Source organism: Sorex araneus, chromosome 3, assembly GCF_027595985.1.
Source record: "Sorex araneus isolate mSorAra2 chromosome 3, mSorAra2.pri, whole genome shotgun sequence".
Taxonomy (NCBI): domain Eukaryota; kingdom Metazoa; phylum Chordata; class Mammalia; order Eulipotyphla; family Soricidae; genus Sorex; species Sorex araneus.
The window spans coordinates 215,087,686-215,098,273 of NC_073304.1; the positions used below are offsets into that span (position 1 = coordinate 215,087,686).

Here is a 10,588-nt window from a genome sequence, read left to right on the forward strand (position 1 = left end):
AGGAGACCCACATCCTCACCAGTGATTCTCAGTCAGCTGTGCTGCTGGTTAGTTGCGAAGGTGGAGGATGCAGTGTCTGGGGCAGTAATGTACCCTGTGACACTTAGGGGTCATGTCGTGCAGGGGATTAGACCTAAATACTATGTTATGTCCTACCTAAAAAGTAATCTTTGGACTCAAGGGTGCTTTTACAGCCCCTATACCCAATAATTTCTATCAGTAACTTTTCAGATGCCAAAGCCCTAACCCCCAACAAAGCCTAAACCCCAACAACCTGAAAACGCTTTAGAAATGCAGATCATTGGGTCCTTCTCCCAACCTTGCTAACTGGGAGCCTTTAGGGATGGGGTGGGATGGGGGTCGTGTTGTGCCAAGAAATCATCGTATTTTAATCAGCTTTTTAGGTGACAAGCACCCACTGAAGTCTGAGAACCAGGCATTTCTGTTTCCAGTGGTCTGTGGGTGAAAACCGCACCCTGCACTTCTGACAGGTCTGCAGCTGGGAGGCTGCTCTCTGCGGCCCACATTTTGAGTTGCTTAATCTTCAACTCAGTTTGTCGTAACGCTTGAAACGACCGTCAACAGGGCAAAGCCTTCCTGGACCTGAGTGAACTAGAGTGGAGTCTGAACAAAAGGCGTGAATCGCTAGAGCGATGGGATGTCCTGCTTTTTAATTATGTAACTTTGGACCTCGTCGTTTTGGATGGATTATTTTGAAATCTAAGAGTTAATACATGCCAGACGCTTAGGACAGAGTCTGGCAAGGATCAAAGCACTGGAGTTTGAGAACTAACTGGAGAAAAGGCGGTTACAGAACTGCTACTGGGAGGGGTACAGAGGTGTTTGACGGGGAACGCGCCGAGCCAGGCTGCAGGGCTTCATCGCTCCTGTAGGTGGCGCCTCCTCTCGTCGAGCGTGCACCTGCGTCCCGCAGTGCGTGAGGAAGGCGTTTCTTGGCTCTGTTTAAAATTGTTAGAGTGGGCTCTCCCGCCGTCCGCGGAAACCCGTGTCCAAGACAGCCAGCTCTGGGGGTCCCAAATTCCTTTCTGGAAAGGCACTGAACCCTTTGCACGCATTGACCCTGTCTCACTGCCCTCAAAGGCCGTTCACCGTGTCGGAGGGGTCAAAAACCTTCGGACAGATGCCAGCCGGTGAGCCTGGCAGTGGGAGGATTTCACTCCCTGCACCTGAGCTAGGGAGTTCAGTGGGAGTTTCTTTCCTGCTCGGTTAAAATGACAAATTGGTACATGAGCGCTTAATGAAAGATGCTGGAGACGTCCGTGGAGATCAGAAAAATGGCCTCTCCGAGCTGACAGCCAGGCCATCTGCATTCCCGCATTCCTATTAATTCCTTAACAATAAACGACAGGAGCGCCTAGAGGGTTAACAACTTAATTTAATCGCTGGGTTTCCTTCCTGGAGCGTTGAGAATTAGAAAGGCATTTACAAAGCTATCTGCACACCTGATTTCCCCCCACGTGTGTCCTTTGGGTGGGTGGCACCCAGTCCCCACCGCTCCCTAGCTGGGTGCTCCTGGAAGATAGACAGACGTCTCTTCCCAGGGTGCTCTAGGGCTCCTTGAACCACGTGATCCGACTCCACCTGTCACAAGATTTGGCTTCTCTGCGGTTGTCCAAAGGTTGGATTACTTAATTGTCCTTTGAGGAAGAGTAAAGACCCTATAAAGAGGGTGCTGAAGAAAAGGGGTGCCGGGGCTGGAGCAATAGCACAGCGGGTAGGGCGTTTGCCTTGCACGCGGCCAACCCGGGTTCGATTCCCAGCATCCCATATGGTCCCCTGAGCACCGCCAGGAGTAATTCCTGAGTGCAGAGCCAGGAGTAACCCCTGTGCAGAGCCAGGTGTGACCCAAAAAGAAAAAAAAAAAGAAAAGGGGTGCCACTGTTTGAAGTGAATTTCTTTCCTTTCCTATGTAAAAATGAAAAGCGGTACAGGGGAGCATCAGTTAGTCTGGGAAGCTGTCTGATTAGGCCTTTCTGGAAGATCAGTACTGTTCACTGGAGAGGCCCGATTCTAATTCTAGTCCTCTCATTTTTATGAATAAGGAATTGGAAACCTGTGAATGTTTACTAGTGTGGATAGAGCCATCTATCCAGGTACTTGGTTCAGTAGTATCAAAGCCTCAAATTCGCATTCACGACTCTTAGCCCCCAAATACGTAGAGTTTGGCAAATAAATTTCACCTTACAGGAATCCGGTCCCTGGGTGGGAGGGTGCTGCCAGTGCCTGAGGTTTCTCAGAATGTTCAAGCTTCTGGGCGACCGGCTTCCAGGACAATCTGAAGATGTTTTCTATGGATAGTAGAGAAGGGGCAAAGGTGCCAAGTATTTGCAATCTCTGCACTTTTCTGACTGTTTCCTTTGGGTAAAGATATTTAAAAGCTTCCATTATGATGGAAATGTTATCTGGGAGGAGTAATGTCTTAAGCCATTATCTGTCATTAACACCTTGGCTAGAATTCATTTAAGAAGTATTGTTAGTTGCCCAGCAGCTACCTGAGGAAATAGAGTTTTGAATAAGATTGCACCCCAACCCCCACATGGTAAGACCCCTGCCCTGGGGGGGATGTCATGTTCAGCAGCTCAGTGCAGAGAGGAGCTGGGAAAATGACACTGGCTTTCTATGGAAGGAACTCTGAGGGGGCTGAAGTATGGGGATGAAGTGACCCTTTGTAATGGGTGCTGAGGAGTTGACCCAGGCCTGCACATACATGGTAAGCTTGTGTGCTACTCCTGAGCGACTTTCTGGACCCTTCCCCAAACAATTTTGCACAATTCTCTCTTGAATTAACTTCACGTAATGTGATTTCTACTATTCACACTGTCTGATTCTCACCTTAAAAACAGCTAGACTAGATCAAAGGCTATTAACATTTACATTTAGAATAATTTTTAAAAAATATTTTAAAAACCAACTACAGGGAATGCCGACTGGTTCAGCCATTTTGAAAAACAGTATGGACGCTTCTCAAAAAATTAGAAATTGAGCTCCCATTTGACTCAGCAATACCACTCCTGGGAATATATCTCGGAGATGCAAAAAAGTATAGTAAAAGTGACATCTGCACCTATATGTTCATTGCAGCACTGTTCACAATAGTCAGAATCTGGAAAAAACACGAGTGCCCGAGAACAGATGACTGGTTAAAAAAACTTTGGTACAACTACACAATGGAATACTATGCAGCTGTTAGAAAAGATGAAGTCATGAAATTTGCATATAGGTGGGTCAACATGGAAAGTATCATGTTAAGTGAAATGAGTCAGAAAGAGAGGGACAGACATAGAAAGATTGCACTCATCTGTGGAATATAAAGTAACAAAATGGGAGACTAACACCCAAGAATAGTAGAGATAAATACCAAGAGGAGTACTCCACAGCTTGGAAGCTGACCTCACATGGTAGGTGAAGAAGCAGCTCTGATAGAGAAGGGATCACCAAGCAAAGGGTGCTAGGCTGGCCCACTAGGGATGGGAGATACGGGCTGAAAATAGACTATAGACTGAACATGATGCCTACTTAATACCTCTGTAGCAAACCACAACACCCAAAAAGAGAGAGCGAGCCAATGGGAATGCCCTACCACAGAGGCAGGGTGGGATGAAGGGGACAGGGTGGGGGTGGTGGGAGGGATGCTGGGACCATTGGTGGTGGAAAATAGGCACTGGTGGAGGGATGGGTACTCGATCTTTGTATGACTGAAACGTAAGCACGAAAACCTGTAAGTCTGTAACTTTGTCTCACGATGATTCACTAATAAAAAAAAAGAAAGAAAGAAAAATAAATAAAAACCACCAACATTTTTTCTTGTCCCAAAGCAATTCAATCAAAATATTCAGGAGTGAGACCTGCTCCCACTTCCCCCCAGGCCCTCTCTAAAATATATCCTGGTATTGGTCATTAGACCAATTCAGTCCATTGCCACACACTAACATATTTGATGTACATATAATTTCAGTTTTTCTGGCACTGTGTAAATGTATCCAGATGTCTTCAGAGGCAACTATTAAGAATATTTATCCAAAAGAGTCTGGTTGGCCAGAATGGATTAAAGAGCTTGATCCTGAATCCATAAGGTACATAGAGGAAAACTCTTCCTGACACTGAAGCTAAAGGCATCTTGAAGGATGAAACATCCTTGTTTGCTTCGAGGCTACACCTGGCAGTGCTCAGGGCTTAGTCCTGGCTCTACCTATGCTTAGGAATCACTCCCATGGGGTTCTGGGTACCATATAGAATGCTGGGGATAGAACCTAGATTGACCATGTGCATGAGAGTCACTGATCTCCTACTTCACTTAGAAGTAAAGTAGATCAGTATAACCAACCGTCTCTGAGTACAGCCTTCCTCTTACTGCTCATCAGCTGGAATTGTCCTATGACTGTTTTAAGCTGCAAGGGAACCTAGGAAGGCAAGGAGTGTGTATGTTGAACCTGATCTATCATGAAGTAGCTCTGCTAGAAAAATGGAAGGCAACTCTTGGCTGAGTTATCAGTCAAATTTCTGTTAGTGTAGTTGATAAGACATAGAGTCACTGTCACTGTCACTGTCACTGTCATCCCTTTGCTCATTGATTTGTTCGAACGGGCACCAGTAACGTCTCTCATTGTGAGACTTAATGTTACTGTTTTTGGCATATCCAATACGCCACGGGTAGCTTGCCAGGCTCTGCTGTGCGGGCTCGATACTCTTGGTAGCTTGCCGGGCTCTCTGAGAGGGGCAGAGGAATTGAACACTGGCCGGTCGTGTGAAAGGCGAATGCCCTACTGCTGTGCTATCACTCCAGCCCAAGACATAGAGTATAATGAAATATTTATCATAATAGTTAAGGATTTAGGGGAGGGGAATATGGGTCAGGTAGTAAAGTATATTCCTGGCACATGGGAGCTCTGAGTTCCATCCCCGGCACCACACGGCTCACTGAGTACTGCTAGGTGGTGGTCTTTGAGCCTTATCATGCCTGAACTCGAAACCATCAAACCCATACTCCTGGGGATTCCCCACCCTCCCCCACTTCTGCTGGTGGGGCCCTTATAATAGAGCTATATGGAAAAAAAAACCAATCAAGGACTTAAGTGTAGCTGCAACTTTATATATGACCTTCCTTTATATATCACCAGCTAAAACCCTTTTTATTCATCTCTGCAGTGCTACCTCCTATGACCACATCCTCCTACCTAAGCAGGAAGTGTCAAAGAAGATCAAAGCCATTTAGATGTGAGTGGTTTTTTATTTTAACTTGCTATGACTATAAAAGTCTTGTGATTTGACTATAAATGTCTTCCTGACCAGCAAACTCCTGTCATTGGGGACCTCATTCTTCTGTCCACCTTGCTAACTGGCTTCACCATACGAGACTTTTATCATACTTTGGAGCTCTGGAGAGCAGCCATGTTTTGTCATCGGTGCCTTTATTTCCAGATATCAGGTTCAGATATCAAATGTCATTGACATTTGTAAAGGTTGCCAGTAGATCTTTCCCCCTAACAGAAAAACTAGGCATTATATGTCAAAAATGCCTGAATACAGATGTAAAGTTGAATATCTATGAACCAAATGAACAAACCAAATATGAAATTATTGAGATATCAGATAAGGGGAGCTTCAGCTGGGTTGATCACATCAAACTGGCTTCAGATCAGAGCAAGCTTGATCTTTTCAATTTGGCTTATAGGCTAATACACTTAATATATAAAGAGTTCTTCCAAGTATTGAGCTGGAGACATAGTGAAGGAGATAAATGTGACTATCTGGGCCCTGACCCTGGTTCAAATTCCACATATGTTCTCCTGAGCACTGCCAAGGGTGATTCCTGACCATAGAGCCAGGAATAGTCCCTGAGCACCACTGGGTATGGCTTAGCTCCTCCCCTCCTCCCGCACAAAAAAGAAAATATAAAAGGACAAATACATCCCAAGAAGGAATTGAATAAATAGTACAGGGATTAAGGCTCTTGTCTTGCAAGTGGCTAACTCTGGTCCAATCCCCAATGGTTCCCTGAGCATCACTAGGAGTAAATCCTGAGCACTAGGAATAAACCCTGAATACAGCTGTGTGTGTCCCAACCATACCCCCATATAGATAATGAGTAGAACTAGTCATTTACTAAAGGAATAATATACAAGGTTAATAAAAGCATGTTTTTGTTTGTTTGGGGCCACACCTGGCAGTGTCCAGAGCTTACTCCTGGCTCTATCTATGTTCAGGGATCACTCCTGGTAAGGTTCTAGGGACCATATGGGATGCTGGGGATAGAACCTAGATTGGCTATATGCATGGCAAATGCCCTACCTGCTGTACTATTACTCTGGCACCAATAAAAGCATTTTAAGAAGTCTATCTTTACCAATAAATATTAACATGAAATAAAATATATATTATGTAAACTTGTCAAAAGTTTGACAAGTTGCCAGGGCCAGGGAAATGGCTAAAAGGGCTAGAGGGCACACTTGGCATGCAGGAGTTCTATCCCCCAAATACCAATGGGAGCAAGCTCCAACTCCAGGTGGGAGTAGTCTCTGAGTACCTTTGATACCCTGATACCCAGCATATTAGATAAGATCCATTTGTACAGCCTAGGGAGTTACCTTAAAGAACTGCAGCACAGATTTTGCACACAGAGGCCTTGGGCACTGAAGGAGTAAATTCCCCACACTCTCCCACAACATTTCACCCTCTTTCCCCACCCAACACTGCTTGGTGTGTCCGCCCCCCAACCCCAAACAAAACAAACAACAGAATCAATTTAACAAGGAACTCTTGAGCACAGGATCAGGAGTGGCCCCAAGCAGCACCAAAAACTGGTTAAAAAATAAAACAGTTCAGGGCTGGAGAGGTAGTGCAGGAGTTAGGGCACTTGCCTTGCCAAAGACCAGCCCAGTTGAGTCCCCCACCACATATGGACCCCAGAGGCAGGAGTAAGGCCTGAGTGGCTGGGTATGATTCCAACCCCCCACCCCAATTCAGCACTTGATACCCCGTGCTCATAGTTTCTGTGCTCCCCCTCCCACTCCCCTCTGTGCAACAGAGACTGGAAAGCTCTTCCATTTCCTAGCTCAGATTCTAGATGAGGGTTATGTTTCACTAATTAAATGCACTTTGCTGAGCTTGGGATGAAGCTGTCTGTTGCTGTCCTGAAGCCTGAGCCATGATTTCTTTGAATTAGATCCTTTAGATTGCTAAGCCCTCTGGCAAATAGGCTTAACAGCAACTAAAATGTGGGCAGAGTTTTAAATGAGTTTTTTTTTTTCTTTTTAAAGCCAGGTTCACACATATTTGCTCAAGGAGATAAATTATTTAGTTCTAATTCTGACTCTGACTTCAGGGTCTTGACCAGGTCCTCTGTATCTTAAGGCCCCAGTTTCCTTATCTCTACAGTGAAGGGGATTTATTAATTGACTCCAGTCACCCTGGCAGCCTTACCATAGACCAGCAGACACCGTGCAGGCTCCTTTCTCTTTGGGGGAGCCTGTCATATAGATGAGCTCAACCTAGCTTTAAAGGTTAGTGGGAGAACCTCAGACTCTTGAATCAGATTGAGGTCTATCTCTTGGGTCAGTTGATTTGGCAAGGATGGAGGTGACACATGGGATCAGTGGAGCTCCGTCTTTTGCTATTTTAGGACTCTTGTATGCAAGTAGGCTGGTGACATGGTTTTGTAAGTCCTTAAAGACCTCCTGCTAATTCTTTCCCCACCCACGCCCTAAATGCCAGCATAGGGTATTCACAATTAGAAATGGTGCAGAAGAGTCACAGAAATGGGACCTCGAAAGGGGAAGGAAAAGAAGGAAGAACAGGTCATTAGCCTTGGACCTCAGGTGGCTGAAGGAGAAAATGTGTCTGGTGTCTGCCACATCTTTGCATCCTTTATTTTTTTTATTTTTATTTATTTATTTATTTATTTTTGCTTTTTGGGTCACAACCCAGCGATGCTCAGGGGTTACTCCTGGCTTTACACTCAGGAATTACTCTTGGCGGTGCTTGGGGGACCATATGGGGTGCCGGGGATTGAACCCGGGTCGGCCGCGTGCAAGGCAAACGCCCTACCTGCTGTGCTATTGCTCCGGCATCCATCTTTGCATCCTTTAATGACACTTTGTCCATGTCACTGATCTTTCTGGCAAGAAAACCATCTGCCGTGTGACTGCAGATGAGATGAAGGTGAAGGTGGACCGAGATGAGTCCTTTCCGTATGCTGCCATGTTGGCTGCCCAGGATGTGGCCCAGTGGTGCCAGTTGTTGGGCATCACTGCTCTCCGCATCAAACTCTGGGCTACAGGAGGAAATCAGACCAAGATTCCTGGACCTGGGGCGCAGTCAGCCCTTAGAGCCCATGCACGCTCAGGAATGAAGATTGGGAGGATCGAGGATGTCACCCCCATCCAATCCGACAGCACCTGCAGAAAGGGGGGTCGCCGTGGTCACCATCTGTGAACAGGACCCCTGAGATTATTTTCTGTTACTAAATGGCCTTCATGTAAGCTTAAAAATAAAAGAAAAGAAACGGTTCAGTTTAGGACCCAGTTGATACTACAGTGGTTAGGATATTTACTTTTTACGAGGCAAACCCCAATTCGATCCCTAGCATCCCGTATGATGCCCTGAGCACCACCAGGAGTAATTCCTGAGTGCATAGCCAGGTATAATCCCTGAGCATTGCTGGGTATGACCTCTCCAAAACAAATGGCTTCTTAAGGTCAATGAATTGTGCCTGAAGTGAACATAAATAATCAAAGAAGTAACATGAGACAGGAGAGATAGTGCAAGAGATAAGGCACTTGCCCTGCATGCATTGACCCAGGTTTGAATCCCCAACCCATACATGGTCCCCTGAGCACCACCAGGGGTCACTCAGGAGTAGTCTCAGAGCCCCGCTGGGTATGGCTCAAAAAATCAAAACAAAAAAAGAAAGAAAAGAAGAAGCACATACATATATTAATCTAAATTAACCATACTGGTGCTTATTTCACTTGTGATTAGCTATCAAGTTGTCAATTTGCTGACTGGAGAAAGAAAGGGAAAATGCATAAACTTTGACTAGAAGAGAGAGTTCTCAAGCTGGACAAGGGAGCAGTGCTCCCTCAGTGCACTAGGAAACTTGGGACAGTGTACTGTCAAAGTTTATGCATTCATTTATTCATTCATTTCACTTATTTATTTATCAAGTTCATTCATTTATTCATTCAAATATTTATAAGCTTTCATTAATTGCTGGGATGCTGGGTACAATATTCGTGTTGTGGCTATATCTAAGAGAGGCAAATAAAGATTAGTCCTTATTCCTATGACAGGTAGAAAAGTCACTTCGGAGGGAGAAGGCTAAATGTCAGATGGGCAGAAAGCATTATGGACACACACATATATAATATATATATATAGCATATATATTTATATGTTTTGGGAGGGCAGGGGTTTTGTGTTCGGGGACCATATACAATGGTGCTGGTCATGAAACCTCTATTGGCCATTTGCAAGGCAAATTGCCTTAACAACTGTATTATCTCTCCAACCCTGCATATATACTTTTCCTTTGCACACGTAGCTATCTATACAAGAAGGAGTGCTCAATTCTTCCTGGAGGCACCACAGCTGATTTCATGGAGCAACATTAGTTTCCTTCCTGTTGTGAAGAGAATTTGATAATTGAGGAGGGGGAAGAGGGAAAAACTATAGTTAACCCATAATTAATTTTTCTGGGGCCAGCCTTGATAAGGAGAATATAAAATCTTCCTTAATGTTGGATAATGAGGCCACCAACTAATAGAGGTGTTGGAGGTAGAGTCTGATTCAACTCCATTGTTCCTGGGGTGGGCGGGGGGGCAAGCGGCCCTGCTAGCATCTGGGAATCATGAAAATAGCCAAGAGTGAAACATGCTGAGAACATGGGCTTTGCGGTCGGATGCCCTGAATTTGAACCCATCTCATGGAGTGAGAAATAAGCATGGCAGACACTTAGCAACTATAGAAACTGGAAAATATAAGGGTGTCAAATAGATACAGGTCCCATGTGTGAGACCCTGACTTTGATGGTCCCCTGAACACTGGCAGATGTGGCTAGACCTGGTGACCCTGAGCATTGTCAGTAGTGACCCTAGAAAATAAAATGCAGATGCATTTGGGAATCATTGTATTATAATTTTTTTGCTTTATGAGAATTAATTTTTATGAAGTTAATTTCTTATGCATATACAAATCTGAATGCAGAATCTAAAAACTCTTACTTCTGGGGGTGAGGGGGGCTTCCAATTGGTCCTCAGGATGCCCAGGTGCCCCTCCAGATAATTCTAGTCCAACTGGGCAGGTGGTTCAATGTGAGGGTCCAAGGATGTGATGCTACTTGGGCCCTGCATTGCCAGGGGACTTCAGGGGACCAGTAATACTATGGATTAAACTGGGGTCAGATGGGTACAAGGCATGCACCTCAACTCCTGTACTATCTCTTTGGTCCTGAAAACTTATTTTATATACATGTTAGAACTTTAGAATTGTGAAAAATTGAAATTGGAGCTAGTTTGCATGATGCAGAGAAAGGCAAAGCTTCTCTGGTTAGGACTAGGTTAGGAAAGTGACA

At 45.0% G+C, this 10,588-nt stretch overlaps 1 protein-coding gene across 1 annotated transcript; it reads left to right on the forward strand.

Annotated features, from left to right (window-relative positions):
• Positions 1-7,751: 7,751 nt before the first annotated feature.
• On the forward strand, positions 7,752-8,451 carry LOC101541440 (40S ribosomal protein S14-like). The gene is made up of 2 exons (XM_055133333.1): positions 7,752-7,895; positions 8,113-8,451. The coding sequence occupies exons 1-2, from the start codon at positions 7,776-7,778 to the stop codon at positions 8,449-8,451; spliced, it is 459 nt and encodes a 152-aa protein (XP_054989308.1). The 5' UTR covers positions 7,752-7,775.
• The last annotated feature ends 2,137 nt before the right edge of the window (positions 8,452-10,588 follow it).